Below are 24,054 nucleotides of genomic sequence, written 5' to 3' on the forward strand. Positions count from 1 at the left end.
CATTGTGATGTGTACTTTAATAACGTACATACATTAATCCTTGTTCCATATATCATGAATACAACATTTTGTAATGACGTGGAATGTGTCACTTTAACATAACCACAATACTTAACCTTATCTAGAAGAATTTCATGATTACACAATCAAAAGCCTTTGAGAGATCACAAAATATCCCAATAGCATGTCAGTCTGCTGCTACTTTCTCTTCTTCATTGGCCTGCGTATGTGTCTCCCTCTTCTTCAGTGCCCTGAGCATGTGTCATTCCTCTTCCGTTGATGCCCCTTCCACTGCTGAACCAGCAATGGGTATGGATTTATATGGCAATTGTTTGTGTCACTTGCCGTGACATCTTCTCTTCCAAAAACATGATGAAACTTAGTGTCAGAACATCCCTTGTCTGTATACTAACAACATAAAGTAAAATTAGCAGCACAACTCACTTCAGTCTTATCTTGTTCACCAAGGCGTGTTTCTAATACTGCACAGTGCTCTCGCATCACTCGCAATTGTTTTTCCAAATCATCTCGCTCCTTGCAAAACCGCAAGTTGGTTTCACTGAGTGAGTTAAATGATTCATTCTAGAAATAAAATATGGAAAAAGTAACAATCATTAAGCATTTACAGAGTAGCACCCACAAAGTAAAAGAAAAACCATCAATTCTGTATTTACAAAATGCAAAATAGCACTCAATACTATCAAGAGAGGAAGGAAGACAAAAGTGTCACTTTATATCTGAAGTATGTTCACACATCTCCAACAAACATTAAAACACATTTTGAGCCAAATTATTTCTCACATGGACTGCAAAACAAGACTACCAGCAACTTTGGGGAGAGCCCTTAATTACAATGTGGTGATTATTAACCCTTTCACTGCTACAAATTTGCTCTCTGCTTTCCAATGAAGGCGCTTTTGTTGCCATACTGCTTACCAAATGCTGGTGCCTGTGCTGAGAGACAGCATTCTGGCCAACATGAAACATATATCATCCCATTTTTCGAAAACCATTAGGTGAAAAAAATTAATTTTTGCTGAAGTTACAGTCTGATATCTTCACTTGATAAAGAATTAAATTTATTTTCGTTTTGCCCTGCATCAAATTAAGTAAAACATTGCACAAAATTTTAAAGAGTTTGAAGAGATAAAAATGCTATAGCAAGAACAAACATGAGTTACAGAACATAATACTTTATAGAGCAACACGTATGATACAATGATGTACAGGTTGCATGTAGCACTGAACACACTGACTGGACAACAGTAATACAGGTTACAGAATATGCCCAGTACTCCTTTCAGATCGCTTAAATCAGGCCACGCCAACTCTAGCATTTTGTGCTTGCATGACCCAGTGCCACACCGGTGCTTTTCCCCTCCCTCCCCTCTTTTCTCCCAAGTAGAGGCTGTATTCATAAGGGATGTCGAAAAAGGTTTCACTGTTACTGAGGAACTGTTGGATGTTATTCCTTTTTTCCTGGCTGCAGAGGTGGTTTTGAACAACATGCAGCTGTTATTCGAGTGCCTGTACAGCATTGGTACTGATAGGGCCCCTGCAATGTTGTAAGAAGGGGGCATAACTTTTCCACAAGTTTAGGTCCACCATGGATAAAGCTGCAAAAATTGCAAAGTTTTGTACAAAGCAATGCTTGAATCATCAGAAATTTAATGAATTTTTGGAGAATCTTGAATCAACACACAAGGACATTCCTTTTTATTGTGCCCAGAGTATGCCCCAGTAAGTTTCCAGTTTGAGCTGATAAACTTACAGATCAATTCAATTTTGGAAGACTACATTACAATGGTGATTTGATTTCAATTTATAAAGGTGTTGATTAACAAGAATTCCTGAGGGTTCATGCTGTTGCCCTGAGATGTGTTGCTATGTTCAGAATAATGCTCTTTTGTGAACAAATGTTTCCAACTATGAATAGTCACAAAACAAAAACAAGGTCACTTTTGTCTGATGCTTTGATGGAAACTATACTTCAAATTACAACTGCCAAAGTAATTGCTCCAAATATCAGAAAATCAGTGGCTTCTAAGCGAAGCCAAAGATAAACAAAGAATGTTGTAAATTAATGCAAAATATGGAGCACAATAAAACTATTCTTTCCGTCTGCATACAAAATTGGTATTATTATTATTCATTTTAATACATGTACACCACTTAATGCACACTGATTTGCCCAGCCACATTCACCAATCAACACAACAACTCTCGCCTCAACAAGCACCGCCACAACATGCTCCTCTCCTACCACTGCCACAACGGTGCTGTGTCTGCCTCCCTCACCTTCCCCCACACCACCAACACTACAGCAGACCACCGGTGCTTTTGTCGGTGCTCACAAAGCATCTGAGTTTGCATGGCCTGGCTTAAACAATAATGTTTCTTTGGTGGCTCACCAGAGCACACCAGGCGGCTGGCCCAGTGGCCTCTGTAACCAGGACTGTGAACTGTATGGACGCGAAATCTCTGAAATCGTGCAGGTCATGAGTGAAGATACATCAAAAATTGCACTGCATCAGCTTTGTGAATGGTTGATTTTAGCTCGTACATTGCAGCGAATGAAATGTAGATAAGATATCGAAATTTTATTTAAAGTTGAGAGCAGAATGATATCTCATTTTGTTATCTAGCTATTTGGTTTTATATCCGATGGATGATCACGCATGACACAATAACTTCTTTGTGCATTGCGAATCATGAGGTCATAAAAAGTGTCATATCTCACATAAACGATTCAAGATATCAAAACAAGGTTTTTCAAAGGTTTTTCAGAAAATGACAGCATGCAATGAGGCACATATGTTGTATGATAAATACTTGAAACTCTTCAATCACTGATATATGAAAGTTAACTTCTCTGCAGCAGTGAGAGCTAGGTGCCTCAGGACACATACAGACATCCACAGCACTGCACACATATACACATCCACAGAAACTGGGGAATGGCACAGCAGGATGTGATTATATGTCCACAGCAGTAAATGGGATAAGGGAACTTACCAGGATAGATCTCACTGTTCAATGCATATTTTCACACTGTATAGCTGTTAGTATCCAATAATGTAATGACTCGGAGGATTGTTTTATAGAGAAGAAATGTATATGGGCTCAACAGCAAACTGCACTTAAACAGTACGCTGAGACAAAAGTCTGCTGGTCTTTTGGTCAACTGCAGTACAGGTGACATAATGATTGAGTGGCTGTTAAATGACAATACTGACAAGAGACTAGTAGGTTCCGCTGCACACTGGTTATGCTGATCTCATGCTCTGAGATTCAAATGCACTAAGGTCTCAGGTGAGACCCCTGACACATAGTTATGCTTTGGTTTAGCACTGTTCATGTATCTTACCAATTTCTGTGGCCTTGGCAGGCCAGTGTACCATGGACAGAAGTGCCAGAGGCAGTACTGCCACGTGAGCTTCTATTGTTTCCCAAATTACAAAACTCTCTGGCCCAAAAAAAAGTTAGCAGTGTTGGAAGAAGAGTTAAATAAGGTTAAATTAAGGAGAAAAGAAGACCAAGAAGACCAAACTGAATTAAAATCAGAATTGTGTGTTTTACTACAAGAGGAACATACTAGGAAAGATATTCACGTGGAAGATTAACTGTGAACAAGAAGATTAAAGAACAATAATACAGATATTGTGGAAATCTCAACCAGAATAGCAAGACTTCTGTTAAAAATCAACAACAGAAACTCTATGGAAATCTCCAGGTCTATTGCAGCAACATGCTCACAATGAGATGAAGAGGTACAAGACCTTGTCAAGAGTTATGGAATCTCATAAATGACAGCAAACCCCACCAGAAACATGATAATGTGGATTTTAATGCCAAAATCAGACACAAAATTTCTTCAGGGGAAATTTTTGATATGACAGCAGAAATGTCTATGGTCACACTAGTAGAACTGGCTGAGAACAACAACTTTTTTATCCTCAGCATGTACTTCCACAGGAAAGCAAATAGAAAATTGGCTTGTTAAGGATAAAACTTAACTGAAAATGAAGCCTATTAAATTTTACCAAAAAATAATGGCACTGTCCTAAGCCACTTTCAAATTGTGATTACAGACTCTTAAAAATAAATACAATACTAGAAAGAAAAAGACTTAATGGCAGAAAGTAAAAAACACAGACTGACACTTTCTCTCAAAATAGAGAGATATATTAATCAACAAGTTCAGCATCTCACAATATGTAGATTAGGAACACACAAATGAAATTATGTACCACAATGTGCTTATGCCAACATCAATAGATATTGCAGGAACACAGAAACCAAAAGCAAATAAAACTTCAAACGGACTGCGCAGTGATTAAACTGATAGTAAGAATTTCAAGCACTAGGAATATGATATAATTTCACAAAACTTTTCATAAGTGTCTTTGAAGATGTGACTGTGACACACACACACACACACACACACACACACACACACACACACACACACCTCTGACTATACTGTCCCTGATGACTGATGGAAGATGTGGAGCTATCAAGTGCCATTCTGTCTATGTACACGGAGGGCATTGCCAGCAAGGAAATCACAGTATCTACTGCCAATCAATCATGTGAGACCAGCTAGCCAAATGATTTAATGCCAAATAGCCAAAAGCTCATTCTCATTTCTTTGCAAGTCAGCTGAGGACATGTTTTTTCATCTAACCTGTGCTACCCTAGATTACGACACTGCATTTAAGGACTCTGTTGAATAATTAAGTAGACCACTTTTACAGTTGTGCAAGATGAATATTCCTACATATGAGATTGCTAGAGTGAAGTTGAGGTTTGGCGACTGTGGGCTGGTATAATTATTCAGTCAAGCAAACTAATTATTGTGATGGTTTCCACCAGTACCACCATGTCTTTGTTACTATAAGGCATCTGATCTGTATTCAGTTTAACTTGCATGCACAGTGAATTAGTTGTGCGAATTTGTTACTTTTATTGTGCCACAGAACAATTATTTACTTTTATTGTGAAGTTACTGACTTTAGTTTCACATTGCAGTGTTCTTATGCGAGTGTAGTAACTAACTGTAACTATTGCTATAACAGATCGCATCACAGAAGTGCTAGCACTGCAACTTGACTGGGGTGAGGAGTTGTATTTGGCAGTGTGGGCAAGAAAGGAGGCGGGGAGTTGGAGGGAAAGATGGAGAAGGATAGCTGGCAGGGAGAGCAAGTAGGTTGATGGGATAGAAATGTGACACTCATGAGCTTGGTCTGGTCACAGGCAGGGAAGTTATGTGCAGTGTACAGCCACCTGAGAGAAATGGATTGGGAGGGACAGGTAGAACGGAAGAACAAAGAACTGAGGAGGGGTGAGAATGCAAGATGAGTGAAGTTAGGTTCACGCAGCAAGTGCGCATATGGAGCACTGCAAGAGGAGACTGAGGGCAAGCTTTGAGTGTACGGTATGTTTTCACTCCTTATTTCAACGGGCAAATTTGGGAAGACGGTAATCCCTAAATAATAACACAAGCACACAAAAATTTTTCATATTCGGAAAGGCCTTTCAATGCAACACAAAAAGAAAATGGCATTAAAATTGTCTATCTTTGGAATGAGAGGGAGCTGAATACTAAGACTGTCTTCAATGTCACAAATAACAGATTTCTTTTGTTGAGTAGTATGGGATTTTCTTTCTTTTCCTTTTACTAACATAAATATATCACAGGTACACAATTTAAAATTTAGATGAAAGAAAACAATTCCTCAAAACTGAAACAACAATGCAGTTATTGCAACCCCCCCCCCCCCCCTCCCCAAAGAAAAAGAAAAAGAAAAAATCTTAGGAGAGACCAATCAGATCAGATCCCTCTGTGTTATGTACGTAACCATTAAAATTATCATCATCAAACATATTGGGGGGGGAATAGATTTTAATCAAGCAAAGGAAAATACACTTTAAATCTGGATAGAGCACAATGAAAGTCATGGAATTATAGAGCAGAACAATGAGAAGAACCACTGACTAGGATTCATAAATTTTGAGTTTACTTAGTCAGTACAGACTCTACACACTAACAAGGCACATATTAAATATATGGCAGTGTTACACTGCTTTTGGATAGTGGAAAATTCATAACTGAAAGAAGATTTAAGCAAGAGGATTCCTTTTCACCAAAACTATTTACAGCAGTTCTAGAAAAAGTTTCATGCCTTTAGATAGGGAAAGAGAAGAAAGAATACAACATATTAATAGAACATATTTGAACCATCTTCGCTTTGCTGATGACCTTGCACTGTTTGCCATTATTGCAGATAAACTTCAACAACATATCGAAGCACAGTCAACAAGTGTGGAAGTAAACCTGAAAATCAATTACAATAATATTAACATAATATATAATAAATACATTGGAATAGAAATAGTACTAATTTAAAATTAAGACATGGATCAGTTGACAGGTTTTTGTACCTAGAACAACTGAAGACAGCAACTGAATGAACAGGTAAGGAGAAACAGAAGAGTAGAACAGATCTGGAGTCTTTTTAGTAACCTAAATAGGACTGGCAAAACTAAGCTTCTGATGTGCCTGAAATGAAATTTTACAATCAGCATACAGCATGAGTCAGGAGGAAAGGTACATGCTTTGAAGAGTGCAGTATTTGTGATTCTGAACAAAAAACTTCAAATGAACATATGACCTTTTCTTAACCATATCCAATACACAGCTGTTTGAAAACCGTGGGTGTCAGTCGCATGTCCTTCACCAGCACTCACATGCTAATACAACCAAAGCGACACAGCCTACATGTTCCACAAAATTTTGGGAGAACTACCACATGTTTGTAACTTCCTGCCACACTATTTCAGCACAGAGTCTTCTGGCCATCTTCAGGTGATACTGGCAAAAATGCAATGAGCTCTGGTATTTAAGGCCCTGCTGGCACATGTGTGATGGATTCACTTGGCATTGCGGGTGCGCTAATTGAGCGCGTTTGATTATGCAGCACCGCGCACCCTCCGTGGTGAAAACTTGCCGCATTGATATCAATTCGATTGTCTTCCCGCAGTTCCATCACAGAACTATGCTGGCTACAGAGGACACGAAACTTTTCAAAGATTGGATTCCATGCCGAATTCAACTGAAAACCGCAGTCTCGATTAATAAGAGACTCACTGTCAGACAGTCATATTTCCACAGATTCATTAATAATAGAACTCCAAAAGTTAGACATATGGGCCACAATTTTTGTTTCACTGTAATTTATTACATGACCTGTGGAAATACAATGTTCGGTGATGGCAGACTTACAAGGCTGAAGGAGGCGAGTATGCCGCTGCTGTTTACAATGCGATCCTGCGCAGTACACATTATTGCCCTATATAAGATTTGACAGATTCACATGGAATCCTGTAAACACCTGCCTTGTGCCACTCTAGGTCATCTTTAACAGATCCCAACAGCGATGTAATTTTTGCAGGAGGGCAAAAGATTACTTCAGTTTATGTTTTCTTAGTATTCTGCCTATTTGCGCTGAAATATTACGTATATATGGTAAATAGGCAGTCGTTTTAAAGGCTTCTTCCTCTTTTTTGCTCTGTCGTTTACAAGGCTGCAGTGCTCTCTCCATTTCTTCAGAAATACAGTCTGCAGGTGCTTCAGTTCCGTTTGCAAACTATTGGTGTCAGAGATGATGTGGGTTCGGTCTTCAAAGCACCCATTGTTTGTGCCGGATGCTGGCAACTAGCAGCTTGCAAGTAAAGGTCTGTGTGATTGGACTTTCTATATACTGAATGACCAAGTGTGCCATCGCTGTTATTTCGCACCAAGACATCTAAAAACGGCAGGCAACCCTTCTTCTCCAAATCCATAGTAAATTTTATGTTTTCGTGTATGGAGTTCGGAAGTTGTAGGGACTCGCACAGACGATCCAAACCATAGATGTATCGTCAACATATCGCCAAAGTACTGTTGGTTTAAAAGTGGCTTAGGCGAGTGCTCACTCTTCACAATCTTCCATAAAAAGATTGGCCACCAGGGGAGAAAAAGGACTCCCCATGGAGACACCGTCTGACTGACATAAAACTCGTTGTTAAATAAAAAATATGTAGAGGAGAGGGTGTGCTCAAACAGCACTGTAATGTCAGCTCCAAACCTATTGCCAATGAGATGTAGTAAGCCCACAAGAGGTACAACTTGTAAAAAGTGAAACCACATCAAAACTGACCAACAAGTCATAACGTTGCAGACCAACAAGTCATAACGTTGCAGACCAACAAGTCATAACTTCGCACATTTGCACATCTCACAGTAGGCTACACAGTTACTAGTGATTTCAATGCCCAGGGGTCATCTGTACCTTTCTTCATTCAAGTGCAAGTGAAGTGTGCATTGGACATTGGATCGGTCACCGTGGAGTCATTTCTCGGCCACCGAGGTTGCCTGATCTTACTCCATTATATTACTGTTTGTGGGGTTGGCTTTAAGAGCCAAATCTACTCTCTTGCTTTGGATAAATAATAGGAACTCTGGTAAAAGACAGACTTATGAACTATTTAAATAAATACAATTTCCTTTCCAATGATCAGTTCAGTTTCTGATCAGGGAAAGGAACTAAATCAGCAACTACATATCTAACAAAACATGCCCTAGATGCATTGGCTAAAGCAAATTATACAACACGTATATTCCTCAATCCAACTAAAGTTTTCAATTCAGTTGACCACAAAATACTGTTAAAGAAGCTAAATAAGCTGGGAATAAGGGGGTGGTGAAAAAGTGGTGACATCTAAAAAATGCAGTGCAAGCTGACTAAAATTACTTATATACAAAGTAGCTCCAAATACAATATTGTAAAACCTACTTCTGGCCCTAAATATTTAAACACAGGGGTACTGCAGGGCAGTGTGCTAGGTCTAGTACTGTTCCTAACTTACATAAATGATTTACCACAAAGTGTCAAGTGTGGACAAAAAATATTGTTTGCAGATGACTCTAATGTACTTATCACTGACAAACCACTTGAAGCACTAAGAGAAAACAAGCACCATGAGCTTTTAGATAAACAAAAAGCAAGATTACAATTACCTGGAAATAAATAATGAAAATATACTATGTGTGAAAAGCACAAAATTTCTAGGAATGCAAGATGATTGTTAATTAAGGTAAATGTAAAAATACTTAGCAACAGAATCTTTACACCATGCTATACCGTCCAAATTCTTACATGAGTATATGATAGTGATGGGCTAAACTGCGATTTTCCGATATCAGTGATTTCTGTGAATGCTACTCTTCAGTATCTGTTATTCTTAACTGTGATTTGTCGCAGTTAAGAGTCTCAGTTAAGGAACCTAGGTCACGTATCCCTCTGCCACTGCTATTTCTGCTACTTCCGCGATTTCTGCTACTTCTGCAAATTCTGCTACTTCTGCGATTCCTGCGACTTCTGCAATTTCTGCGACTGCGTATGAAAAAGTTACATCTGCCCACACAGAAATTTGCATCTCAACAAACCTGTCATTGGTAAGTATGTTTTGCGTTTGTTCTTCCGTTGGCTTCAATTTTGTATTAAAGAAACAACTGTGAAAATATTAATACTGTAATTAATATATAAGTAGCCATACAGTAGCGTAATAGTTCATGTTTAGAAAATGAATTCTAACATATTGTTCACAGGTACCCGAACTACATTTCAGTCACTCAGTAAAGTGATAACTCAAAATATCATTGTCAACAGATCTGGAGATATTGCCACTGCGTCTTTAGACTGTTTTCGTCAGACGAGAGGTTAGTTTCTAAGTGTTTCGATGGACTTGATTACTTCAGTGAGATCGTTCTTGCAAATGTGAAATGTACCCCATTGAGTGGTTTTCACTACAGCAAATATTAGCAATCTACTCTGTCAATTATATTGCTTGTAATTAGTGACAGCAAAAATTGTTTAATAATCCTTGTGATTTTGCAGACACAGTTCTGACTCTGATTACTGGTTGCTGTACGTATCTATCCACATCAAAGCTGTTGAGAGAGACTCGTGAAGATTCAAGACAGCTCTTAGAGGATTTGCAGTTTAAAAGTGACATAATTGTGAAATAAGTGTGCAGATGAGTGATTAAACTGTGTTTTATTGAAGTTGTTGTGCGATTTTAAAGGAACAATAAGTGTTAAATACAGTGAGTGAATAATGAAAATCTCATTTTCCACATGTTTAACCCGTCCTATACTCGTAATTTTCCACCACTTATTTACTGGTATACACTAGTTGGAGAGTGATATGCCGCCCCCCCCCTTCTCCACCATCTTGGTGTGACACTGACCTGTAACATATCCCAAAGTCTAGAATATGCATTTTGAGGCTGTTGATATGAAAGTGTGAAGTACAGATCTTCCAGTTAAATCAGGAATAGCTTAAGTGCATTACTTGAAAGTAACACAGGAAAAGCTTACTTATAAAGGTGGTAGTAGTGTCGGCAAAAAGTTCTTGTGTGTGAAGTTGCCATGTAGAACATCAGGTGTAAAACTTTTACTCCGAGTCTTGAACTGTGTCGGAACAAAAGTGAGGCATTCATATGACTCAATAATACTGTTTTCATTTCACTACACTTATACAGATGTCTGTGTTCTGCTGCGTTAACATTGCAAAGTCCTGTAGGCATGTGGAGTATTAACCAAAACTGTCATATTGGAAGCAGAATCAAACACATTTGTTACGTTACTTGATATGAGAAAAAGGCAATGTTGCTTCTTATTAATATAATACATTCAGAGTCACAGCTGTGTTCGGCCAACCATAACTGATGCTGAATGTGCATGTCGTCATATAATGTGAAGGGCTTATTTCAATAGTGGTACAAGTCCATTACCTCCACTTTTCTGTCTATAATGCTTCTGAAATTAATGATCCAAACAAACATAAATAAAGGTTCATCTCTAGCAAGAAGCCATATGCTTGAATATTTCTGGTATCTCAACTGAAGATTTTTCAGCGCTCATTTAACTTTACGACTCTGTATCTCAAAATGAACAAAAATGGACTTGTACCACTAATGAAATAAGTCCTTCATATGCACACACAGCACACCGATCTCGTGAGGCACAAGGCTCTCATAACGAAGTACGTACGTCGGTCAACAGATGACACTAGGAAAAGAATGTTAACTGCGCTTTTTAGTTGCTACTTGCGACTCTTAGTTGCGACTTGTCACAGAAATCGCAGTTGGACTCGATAGCGTGTCGCAGAGATGAGCGTAGTACGAACTTTGGCCAACAGATAGCACTGTTAACTGCGCTTTTTAGTTGCTACTTGCGACTTCTAGGCGCGACTTGTCACTGAAATCGCAGAAAGCAGTACGGAATTCGGCCAACAGATGGCTCACGGCATTGAATGTGAAATGCTACTTGCGACTGCTAACTGTGACTGAAATTGCAGTTAGATTTTGTTAAGTTGTTATTGTGATATCTGCGACTTCACAATCACTGTGATTTCTAACAGATACGCGATTTCCTGCCCACCACTAGTATATGATATTTCATGTTTCAGATCAGTGCTTATAGTCATTCTGTTATTAGCTACAGCATAATTTTTTGGATAGTGAATAAGAAAAATATTCAAGCTGTATTCAGACTGCAAAAAAGAGCAATATGTATAATGACCAACAGTGAAAGGATGGCTCACTGCTTCAAACTTTTTAAAATGCAGGAAATATTAACCATACCTTGTGAATTTATTTTTCAGAGTGTTACACATGTTAAAAAAATATTGACCACTATGTTAAAAATTGCTTAGTACTTGATTATAAGATCATAAACTGCTACAATCTGCATCTGAACAGAAAAATTAAAGTTAAAACTCAGGAGAGGTTACTGTTCAATGCAATCATATCATAACAAATTACAGCAGCAGATAAAAAACACAGATATTATTTACTGTTTCAAAACAAAACTGAAGGATTATTTACAAAATAAAAGTTTTTATGTGGTAATGAAGTACTTATATTAAAACAGCTTATCTATTATAAGATGTACTGTCTATAATGTGTATGATAGTAATAATTAGCTAAGACTATAAAAAATGCAATTAGATTTAAAAAATCCACTGCTAATTAACATATAAGAAATTAATTTTAACCCACAAAAATTTCAATGTCTTACATGACAAAATCCACACAACGTAAACTGTTTCACAGATTAAAAAGCAATCAATCAATCAATCAATAGAGGAACTTCTCACTCTTATTTTACATGCACATGCTAAGGTAAAGAATCATACAAATGAGCTCTGATACGCAACACATTATCTGTCTACAGTAGTTGCAAAATGCACTGCAACTGAAAGTGGACCTTTTTCACAAATTTTGTGAGGAAATGTACACAATTAACCAAAACATCATCAGACCACACTGTTTCATTTACTATCACCCTGATTTGTTCTGTTCCCCACTGTTTTCATTAGTTTCCTTGAAGCTGCTAAAAACAGAACATATGTTTCATATGATTTTTTTGTTCTCAATCGCTGAAACTATCACCCCTCAAAACATTTAACTTTTTTCCTGACTCACCCCATAGATAACTAGTTTTGACAGTCAACTGAAGGTTGAGTGTTACTGCAAAACACAGGAAAATACACGAATGGGTCAGGGAACATAGCCATGCAAAATGGATGGTACATGAACCCAGCAAGTTCTGTAATGATTTCATAGAGATAAGAAATGGCAGAAATGACAAAATAACAGACAGTGAGTAGATCACATTACAAATATGCAGGAGTGACATGGAAGGTGGGTAGAAGACATTAAAAACACACATGAAGATGAAGACCATAATGTATGGAAAAGTATTAGGGAAGCTTATATTTAACAGTGGATGGTGGTGGCGACAGTGATTTTCTTTTTTAAAAAAGCTAGTGAATAACACAGTATGATTGAAAGTTTAAGATAACTATGATAACGACAATAGGTGTCAAAGTCAGTAATTTAAGAACAAAACCATCCTCAAACCTGGCTCTTCCCAATGACTATGCCTGCTGTGCTTCTGGTAGAGTACCTAGTCTTGTTGGTTTTTCAAGTTTTGAACTGTGTAAGGAGTCAAATTTGCACCTGAATAAATAACATTTTCCAAATGAGCCCTATAACAATGAAACAGCTATTTTTCTGGGGAAACTGTAACAAAGTGTTTTAGCAAGTGCAGAATGCAGTGAAGTCATTAACAGAAACCAGTTCTCATGCCCAATGAGTACCAGAGAAGAAATTAAGCCATCACCTTTTTTGAAGGTTTTTGCACTTGTCTGGAAAGGTTTATTGAAACAATGGAAAGTATAAAATAAAATGGCCATCACACAAATCAACATTTTAAAGTGGACACAGTTTACCCCAGAATATCAACCAATTGTAAAGTAATACTGGAAGAGTACTGAATTCTCAATTATTTAATGTGATCACATCTCAAAGAACTTGACACAGTATATGGTGGTATCTTAAGACGCAATCTGATTTATTGTTGTTGTGCTTAAGGTAATCAATAATTATAAATTATCAACAATGGAAACCATTATTACATCACATGGCCAGAAAATACTATGAAAAAAAATTAAAGTTGAGGTGGACAATAGTTCATTAACTGAAAAAGGAATCTTCTGTGTAAGATCCTCCTGTAATAAAAATTTAAAAACAAATGTTTTATTTCTGCAAAACTGCACAACCGTTTCTTTATACATATCATACTATATTGCTTAGAAAAGGAGCTACACAATGCACCTGACCATTAATCATTATATTCTACCCTATTACTTTCTCACAAACAGATCATACAATGGACAATCGGATACTTCACAGATTAACGATGCAAAAATGTCTTAGTAACTTATTTGAAATATTATACACCGACACAACAATTTGTGCGTTTGAGCAATTTTATTATGTTCATAATTTTATTGGAAAATGGTGGTGTAAGAGTGGTTTGGCTAACTGTGCCCATCTCATAAATTCCTTCAAAGAAGTGATGCAACCTATCTCACAACACGTCTCCCGTTACTTGTTGTCTGGCTGTTCTCTTCATTAGATCTTCATGACCCTCAACAGACTTCCCAATTTTTAGGAACCATTCTTTACCTGGATTTACTTTTATAACAGAATTGTTAATTTGGGGCATAAAATGTGTTTTTGACAAAAATATTTGTTAATTGCCTTACTATGGTGTAGGATTTCTTGTAATATAGACTCAATCCTCCAACTTTGTTATCCCCAATCATTTAATTAATTTTACTGTCTGACTACTTTTATCATGATCTCAAATTTAGGAAAGTATTTTTGTATGTACTCAATGCTTGAAAACAAGAGTCTCAATGTTGTGATCTATATTCTGTCAATGTCTCCACATGTTTCTGGCAAGAAGAGCATAAATGTAACACAAAACAGACATTGGCTTCTTCAGTGGTAAAGACTGCATGGACAGCAACTGAATCAGTAACTGGGTATTTATAGCACATAACTTGTATAAATAACATTTTCACAAATGCTCACCTTCAAAATATTAGACTGCCTTGTAGATGCCAGCAAGTCTTCTTCAAACTTTTTTTCTTTATCTGACGTAATGTCTTTCCCTGTATTTACCAGTTCCCTTTGATTGTACAAAGCAGTTACATTGTCTTCTGAAGTCCTGGATTTTACAATGGCAGCATTTTTCTCTTCATGTAAGGTCTTTATTATATTTCTAAGTTTTTCATATGATTTGGCAATGGAACTTATTTCATATGACTGAATTGCTGCTTCATTTCCGTCTTTCTGTAAAAGCAGGGCACACAAATTATAAACAAAAATCACATTGAAAAACAATCTCTCGGAATATGTCATTATTAAAAGAACACATATTATTAAAAATATACTGCAATTGGATAGATAAAAAAATCTACTCACCAGCCGGCGGCATTAAAGTTTGCAAGCTTTTGAGCCAGGGGTTCCTTCTTCTGGCAGAGGGGTTGAAAGGGAAAGGAAAAGAGGGGTGAAGGAAAAGGACTGGTGAAGTTTAGGGAAAAGGGATAGAGTTCACAAAATTTGCCCAGAACTCCAAGTCACAGGAGATTTACTGTCCAGTTAGTCTCCCCTGATTCAGGGTCCTAGGCGACTTAGTATAATTCAAACTAAGTGCTTTTAGGTTTGCAATAGAGTAATCACTATCTTTCTAGCAAGAATGCTAAGAGTAAATTTCAAGTAAAATGGTACATGGAAATGGAAGAAACGCAGAGTTGTGACAATGTTGGATTTGCACCCTTGTACCAAAACTTTAGTGCAGTTTCCTAAAACTTCAAAAACACATCACATTTCACCAATGTCCCTAGTTCTCGCTATCACTTAAAAGAATTGTATATGTGAAATTCAAGTTTCCTTTCTTGTGCATGTAATACACATAACAACTGCTCCTTATGAGCTACAATGCTGGAAAAAGAAGTTAGTACTCCCTTTCAGAGGTTTCAAATTCACTCAAAATTTGTTGTTTCAACAGCGCATATGGAGTACATGAAATGACTACTTTTACACATCAATGGCACAAGTGGTTCTGAGATATCAGGTACCGACTCATGCTGCAACAGCCATATTAGTATGTGGTAAACCCTCCACAGGCGGCAATGCAGGTGCCTATCAACCGTACAGATGCCGAATATTGTCCTGGGATATGTTATGCCTTGCCTGCTCAAACTTTTCACATAGTTCTGTAAGACTGTTGGCTGATGAGTCGCACTAGTCACTCCTCGTCCCATCACATCCCACACAAGATTGATTGAAGACAAGTCCGGAGATTGTACTGGCCAGGGATTTTGCTGCAAATCTTGCAGAGCACATTGCATTTCACAGGCAGTGTATGGGTGAGCATTATCCTGTTTGAACAACGTTGCCTTCCTGTTGCAAGAACAATAAAAGAACAGGTCTAACAACATTCTGCATGTACCGAATGCCGGTTAGCATCCCCTCCAAAAACACCAAAGTTGTATAAGAGTTGTAGCCGATCGTACACCAGGCAATAAGATCTGTGGTGTGCCTTGGTGAAATGCACTTTGGAGGCAGCGTTCACCAGGTCAACGTCATACTGCTTTCATCACTGATGACCACGTCACACCATTCCATCTTCTGCATGATCCTCCGACGGCACCAGTCGAGCCATGCATGTCGATGGTGTGATGCGACTGGAAGATGGGCTAGAGTTGTGCATGTCCGCAGTCCCACTGCAAATAACCAGTTCGCAACAGTTTGTGTTGACACATCTGGGCTCACAAGCCTTCTTATCTGTGCTGTGGTAGCTGCATAATCTGCCACTGTTGTCCTTATAATGCAACAATCCTGGCAAGCATTTGTGCTGCTTGGATATCCAGAACCTCACCAACGGATGTGAGAATGTTCAAGTGAACCCTGATACATGCACTGTTGCACATCTGACGTAGCATGTCCACTTGTATGGCAAGTCTCCCAAAGGGCCAACCCACAAATTGGAAGGCAGTTTCAAATTTGCTCAGTTGGCTGTAGGAAAGATGAGTGTATCTCCATGGCATGGTTGCCTGCTTGTTTTACACGTTTGCAGCACACTGAGCCTTCTGGCTATGAGCATTTCATATTAATGGATAGACACAGATACTACTCTGCTGGCTACACCTATCTATAGGCGGAGAACGCTGCAACTGTTATTAGTAGCTCAACTATCCACCAGGTAGCATATGCCCCCTTCAGATCAAAATCGACATGATCTTTCCAGGTGTACAATTTTCCCCCCCAGCAATGTATATTTACACAAGAAAAGACAATACAGTAGCAGAAAACATTTAAATATCAATAGCAAACTATCATAAATACGAAAGACATGGCATTCTGTGGAGGACATTTCTTTGAGTGTTATGTTAATACTTCAGTCTCCTACAGCTATCATGATCTTGACTGAATGGAGAGCTGCCTAATCTAAAAATCAAAACCTTCTCTAAACCTCACACACAGTCATCTACCCTATGGCCCTAGCTAGGAAATCACAGCCTAGCTTGTCACATAATCTTCTTTTCAACCCAGGTTCTGAGGCACACAATTAGTTTTGGGGACAATGCCGCTGATTGTGAGATTTATTGATACCAGATGATGAAGGCTGCTCTTCTCCGTCTTCTCTGAAGGTTGCAGAAGTGATCCAAATGACCGTCGAGTCCAAATCACAAGCATCATTTGTTAACATGTTGCAGCTGGTTGCAGTGACTGTGTGAATAGCCTCTTCCTGACTGAGACATCAGGCATTCACATTGAGTGCATGGCACGATCCTGCCATTTCCCTAATTTGCACCATTATTTACTGTGTATTTGAATTGTCAATGATTAACAGACTTTTATTCATATGCACATGCTTCCCTCTGACACAGGACATACTCAAGATCCCCAAAAGGTGATAGTAGCAACAATTCCACATATAGCTGTGCAAAATAATTTTCATCTGTTGATATAGTATCTACAGCAATGGTTGATATCACTTCCAGTATGCTGAATATCTTGCCACAGCATTCATGCACAAGTTTTGCTTACCATACCTGTTCCACATCAACATCATATCCTTCCGTACTTCTAAGAGTCAATGCATACCCTGTACTAAACTGCTTCGTCCATGAAAGTTTCAACTACCATTTGTGGCTTCACTGTTATGGTTCAGGCGTATGGGCCCACAGACTTAACCTGATGAAACCTGTGTGGCCATAAGAAGAGTGTAAAGAAATATTATCCTGTAAGTACTGGGGATTTCAGGACCACTCCTACTGTATTACTAACAATATGGGGACTGTGTTCATTTGATTTAGTAATTATACAACATGATGCATGTTATTTATTTAAGAAAATAGAAGTGAAAAAAAATTAGACTAATTAAACTGATTTAGCATTCAAGAAATTAAAGATGTGGGTGAGACAAGGGAAATCTTACATACATGGAGTAAAAGTTACCCTTTACTTTCCAATCTAGACTTTGTGCAAAGTGAGGCACTGCCAAATGAAAAGTTTAACAGTTATAAGGATAACTGAATTATACTTAATAGCCATCAGTACCCATGAAAGCTGAGAATTACATTATGTGAAAATCCTGATACCTGCAGGAACATGTATGGTGGCTGCATGCCTTACAACATTTGTTAATGGAGGGACACAAATGACAAGATTACCCCCAGGACAGAAACGATTCAACTGCTGGTATATCTGGGATCTGACATGTTAATTTCAAATGAAGATGTAGTGCAGCAGATTAAGTTGTATACGTTGTAATATTTTTTTGTGTAGTAAATTTAAATAAGTGGGGAATTATAGCACCAGATGAAGTAATGTTTACGTAACGGCAGTAACTCAGAGGAAATCTGGCTGCTGCAGCCAAAGTAGCCACAGATCTACAGAAATAGATATAAAATGTACGTAACTACTTTGATAATACCACAACGTAAAAATCTTCACTGCACATAAATGCAGAAAGTTTTATGTAAAACATAATGAGCTTATTTAATAAAAAACATAAACGTAAAAATGTCAAATGTCTCCTTATATGAAAAATAGCACACTAAGAATCCTTCCTACTCCTCACAAATTATACTGCATTACCAACAAATCCTGCACCTTACAGCTCCTGAATGTGTTCACACACTCAGTGCAATTCTCCTAAAAGCCAGCCATAAACTTGAAGAGAACACCACGTAAAGAATCTGTCCACCCTGTCAGCCAAGTAGCTCAAAAGTAGCATTCCTCTTTCCTTCTTTTTTCAACTCCAATATACCAAGTCTTTTCCAAATCCAAAGCAACCATCCTTAACGTTCACCACCACCACCTCAAAAATCCCACGCTCAAACCGAAGTCCTTATAAAACCAAACAATACCTACACTTTGACACCTACCACTCCCTTCTTAACAGTCTAGGCATCTGATCTGCCCCACCACTGAATCTTTTGACACTTATGCAACAACTTCTGCCAGGGTTTCCTTCCCATAACTATGCCACAGATCTTATTCATAAACAAATCTAGGCATTATCCACCCTCAAAAACATAAGCAGTACGTCACTAGTCACCCAGTACTATACAGGCCTTGAATGCCTCACTGCCTTACTCCGAAAAGGCTATGACTTTTTCAAGTCAAGCCCTGAAATGAGATCTTCCCTGAACCACACAATGTCACATTCCTAACCTCCAGAATATGCTAGTCAAACCTTATACTTCCCTAAACTATTATCCATCCCTTAGGTTCCTACCCACACAATCTTTCATACTGGGAAACCTGTCCCACATACCCACCCGCAACCATCTACTCCACCTCCGCAACTGGTAACCCATGCAATATCAAAGGCAGAACAGCTTGGAAAACCACAGATGTTGTTTCAACTAACTTATGTCAAATACACAGGCATAACCATCACTAAACTGTCTAGTCAGTGGCTATCTAATAGTCTTGCACTAAGTAATACAAACAGTTTCTAACAATCTGTTTACTGAAATGGCTTAGTCAATTTAGAGGGCAAAGATACATTTTCGAAGTTAAAACATTGGTAACACAGATCGTTCAAACAAAATTTTTCAAGAGTCTTCCCTATCAAACATTGACTTAAAAAAAAAGTGGGAAAACATAGCAGAGAAAGAGTAACACTGTTGCTGCAGGTAACATTGACAGCTCTCAGAAAATAAAACCTGTATGAAGGGTATCAGATCATTTTCTGTGTTTTACTGCTCCAGCAAAAACGTGTGGATAAGAACAGAAATGTTCAATGAGTAGCTTTTGAGCTGTGGCAGAGATATGGGAAGGAGGAGTGGAAGTGAAAGAAACTATGATTTTTCTGGACAATTTTGCAGTTCAAAACAACCTACTGATGGTAAATAACGTGAAACTTCATTTTTCCCTGTGAATACACTTCAAAATTACCACTTGGGCATGGAATAATTCAAAATTTTAAAGTTCTTACTGTAAATAGGTTCTAATAATGGTGTGAGCTAGCACTGAAGATGGTCAGAGGACCAACATAGAAGTTTTGGTAGTGGTAAATACGGCTGCAAGGTATCATACTATGTTACCCAATGAAGATTTCAAATTGTTCCGAAAAATGTGATTGAGTAAGGAACAAAATATGACTGAAACAACGGGAGAGTACAGAAACTGACTCAGTTGTTCATGATACTTGTGCCTTCTATCTGTCTCAGCAGAAAATGTGAGATTTGATGATTTTGTACATTTTGATGACCACATGAAGAAGAAAAAGAAGAAATCACCATTTGAAATTATGTGCATGAAAATCAATAGAAAATGTGCTTCATCAAGCACACTGAAAACAAAGCAAGAAATATTTCCGATTTATTTGCTAAATAAAATTGAACATTTCTTGCATGTTTTCATAAATTTGTGTGTGCGTTTTTCATTCGAAAAGTTTTTGAGGAGCAAAAGGAAAAGTTTTCTTGTGTGTGTTTGTAAATTTGTGCGCACTTTTCACCTGGAATGTTAAAATCAATCAAAATTAATGAAACTTACTGCTTCCTATTAATTTAAGTTCTAGTTCTTACTTTCCGCTTGCCTTTGGAAAGAGAGATGAATGTTATTGAAATTAAAACACTATTTTTTTATGGGATACTCTTACTTCAACTTTTTCTTCAATCATTTTGGTCAGTCAAACTGTCGTTAAATCAAATATTCTATTATTCTAACTTTTTCTGAGAGATCTTATGCTTCAAATTATTGAGCATTCTAATTTATCTTCTAATCTATCCTTACTTTTCATTCTATATTTAAAGTCTCTGGACTGAAGCTGGCACAGTGCTTACCAAGGAACACCTCTGACCTACTCTCCTGGAGTGTGACGTCTGACAGTCTCCACAATCAGGACTCATGCTCAGTTTAGCTGGGTGGATGTTTTAATTTGTTTTTAGTAGCTGGGTCATTCTTTTAGTTTCACAATCAACCAACCTTTTTTATTACTTCCACTGTTTTTTAACATGTGACAGTTTCATGACAAGATCTACTGGAACATGTACACAACATTTTCTGTTGCTGTGGATATCATTATGTGGCATCTGCTTTTTGTTTTAACAAGAGTAATCCTCACTCACCAGTACCAAGATCTTGTGAAAGGGTGGTGATGACCATGCTGTTTAGTGCTCAACAATTTTAAATCCATCCATCCAAAAGCCAGGAAGTGTATAACTTTTCCTTTTATACATATCTATCAGAAGCATGACATATTTCACTCCCTGAAGGCTAGCACCGGCCAGCAATTATGTCTCATAAATTATTAGTTCCCCCAACTGTCTTTTCCTTTGATAAAAGATATTTCCCAAAGCACAACCTCATTCAATTTATCACTAGTGTGCAACACTGTTTTGCAAAGAAGTTATTTAATACTGTAAAAAGCTACCTACAATATCCACTGATTTCTCAGAACCAATCACAGCACATAATTACATATTGCAACATTGCACACACTATTGGCTGGTGTCAGGGCCAAAGCAACAGTATTTGGTTTCCTCTCTACATCCATCACCACCAACTTGTCCCCAAACACCAGCATCCCTGAATCTTCTGATCTCTAAACATTTGCACCCTCAATCTCTACCAGTCACTGGCCTCCCATCATCTCTCTCAGACCATTTTGCCCCCCTTCCCTATTATCTACATCTATATTCTGCAGGCCATGTCATGGTGTGTGGCTACAGGTACTTTGTGAACCAGTGTCACACTCCTGTTTCCCTGTTCCAGTCACAAATGGTTCATGGGAAGAATGATTGCTCATAAGCCTGTGTGTGAGCTCTAATCTCTGTACTGTTACCTTCACTGTCTTCTCGTGTGATGTGTGTAAGAGGAAAAACAGGAAGCAATATATTCATTGACTCATCTGGGAATGTATGTCCTTGAAACTTTAACAGCAAACCATACTGTGGTGCAGAATGCCTCTCTTGTAGCATCTCTGTGATTCTTTCGTGTTTACTAAATGAGCCTGTAATGAAATGTGCTTTTTTCCTTTTCATTAGGGTCTTCTCTGCTTCCTCTAACAATCACACCTGGTACAGATTCTGGACTGACAAAACAATATTCAAGTAATGGTCAGATGAGGGTTTTGTAAGCTACCTCCTTTGTGGGTGGGCTACACAACTCAAGGATTCTTCCAATGAATCTCAGTCTGGTGTATGTCTTACCTGTGATTAGTTTTATGTGGAGGGTCAATTGGCACTCCCTATGCCAAGTGTCGATCCTCTGCAGGTCTTCCTCCATTTCACTACAATTTTCTAGGTTTGTGACTTCTCTGTATACAACAGCATCATCTGCCTCAATTCTCCCCTGTTAGCTTTCTGATGGGTTTGGTTTGGTTTGTCTGACGTCCAGATTTTATTGTTTTCTTATATGTCTCCTTAAATTCTGTGGACTATCCTCCTACTATCTAGAATCAGTCATTAGAATATGTTGCAATGGTGGCAGCTCTTCCTACTCATCTCCTCCCTTTCCCTAACCAAACCTTACAACCCGTACGTTCAACCACAGGAGATGATCGCTCATTGGCACAACTGTTTGCTCCATCAAAGAGGAGTAGATTTTTTTTCATACAAGCATTTGTGCATGTTTCAAGAAATATGATATTCATTCAGAAACTTAGTTACGTCCACACCTAGAAAGAAATACGGCTTTTCATTTATTTATTTATTTTTGTTTGAATTTGGCACTACCACAACCAAAATTACAGCTTTCACATTAAAAGCAATTTTTATTGGTGCTGCTTTTAGAGGCATAAAATACAGTGTCCACACAATTTTAAATATTGTGTATTTCTTGATAGTGATAGTGATTCCAATGCAACATGTTAGCTTTAAGCATGGTAGCACATTTGGATGCACCAATAAAACAGTTTATTCAAACTGCATGCAGAAAAAAACATATTGCTGAAATTACTTACTTCAGTATCATCAGCAGTTGTCACATTTGGGGCAGCATTTATTTCCTCACTCAGAAGGGCCTACAAATAACAGAAAATATAAGACTATGCACAGAAAACAATAATTCAAGACACAGGAGAACATGTCAGTAATCAGAAAATTAATTAAATTGTTATCTGTTATATTTGAGGATGTCAATTTTGCCACTACAATGGAACTGATACAAGCAGAACAATTACAGAGAGAACTGTGCAGCAAGCATGTCACAGCTATCTATCCCGTAACTTATGAAAGATCAAGTGAGCAACAAATGAAGGTTATTTTATGGTGTAAAGGCTGCTGCAATGCTGCTTCAGTTCGCTTAACTTGCGGTACTGACTTATGTTCCTATTGGCGTGCTTCTGGCTGGATCATCTCATCAACAACCTTTGCTATAGTTGGACTTGGGCTATGGACATATTTTGACAGGAATCCTCATTTGCTACAACTGGACTTTTACTATGTTTCTTCACTTCTTTTAGGTCACGTGTTAGGTAGTGTTAGTACTTTGTCCAAACACTCACAGTGTTGTACCTTTTCCTCATGAAGTTCTGTTTGCGTACTATTGTCTTCTCATTTTTGGTGTTCAATAAATGTTTGCCTGACACAGACACTACTTTGTTGATGCACTGAGGCAAGGGACATAGCTTCCTGTTTGTTAGACTCAGGTTCTGATAACTTTTGCTTATTGCATAATTTAGTTCCCTTAGTGAGCAAAGTATTGTCAACTTTCCAAGAAATGTGTAAATTTCTACAAAAATTTCCGAACACTAGTTTATGAGCACACACTTACATATCATCAAAGCTATCTAACCACACAGCTCCTCTGGGGCAGTCATGCAATCTTCATCATATGTCACACAAATGAGCTATCTGACACAGCAATGGTCCTAGACACATCCAATTGCACAACAGCATCATCTCTTGACTGTGAAATACACACCACCAAATACAGACTCCATCCGGCTCTGATAGTTTCACGCATCATAATAAGAAAGAGTGGCCATTGTGTCTTAATTCCTGTAACAACTGTCACATCCTAAGACATGTAGCCAGTGTTTGCAACAGCTCAGATGCCCTGTCACAAAGCTAAAATAAATTTATGACAGACATACATTCCGTGTCATTTAGCTACTATCCTGACTCT

The 24,054-nt window shown here is 38.0% G+C and overlaps 1 protein-coding gene across 2 annotated transcripts in view; it reads right to left on the reverse strand.

Moving 5' to 3' along the window:
- Window positions 1–24,054, reverse strand: part of LOC124605312 (nucleoprotein TPR-like) — a 404,625-nt gene that overhangs the window by 76,292 nt on the left and 304,279 nt on the right. For both annotated transcript variants that reach the window (XM_047136896.1, XM_047136895.1), the window contains exons 19-21: window positions 22,889–22,948; window positions 14,494–14,754; window positions 445–582 (exon numbers count right to left, since the gene is read on the reverse strand). In XM_047136896.1, the coding sequence (XP_046992852.1) occupies window positions 445–582; window positions 14,494–14,754; window positions 22,889–22,948 (459 nt within the window). The remainder of the gene's footprint in view (window positions 1–444; window positions 583–14,493; window positions 14,755–22,888; window positions 22,949–24,054) is intronic.

The sequence above is a fragment of the Schistocerca americana genome, chromosome 3 (assembly GCF_021461395.2).
Source record: "Schistocerca americana isolate TAMUIC-IGC-003095 chromosome 3, iqSchAmer2.1, whole genome shotgun sequence".
NCBI lineage: Eukaryota > Metazoa > Arthropoda > Insecta > Orthoptera > Acrididae > Schistocerca > Schistocerca americana.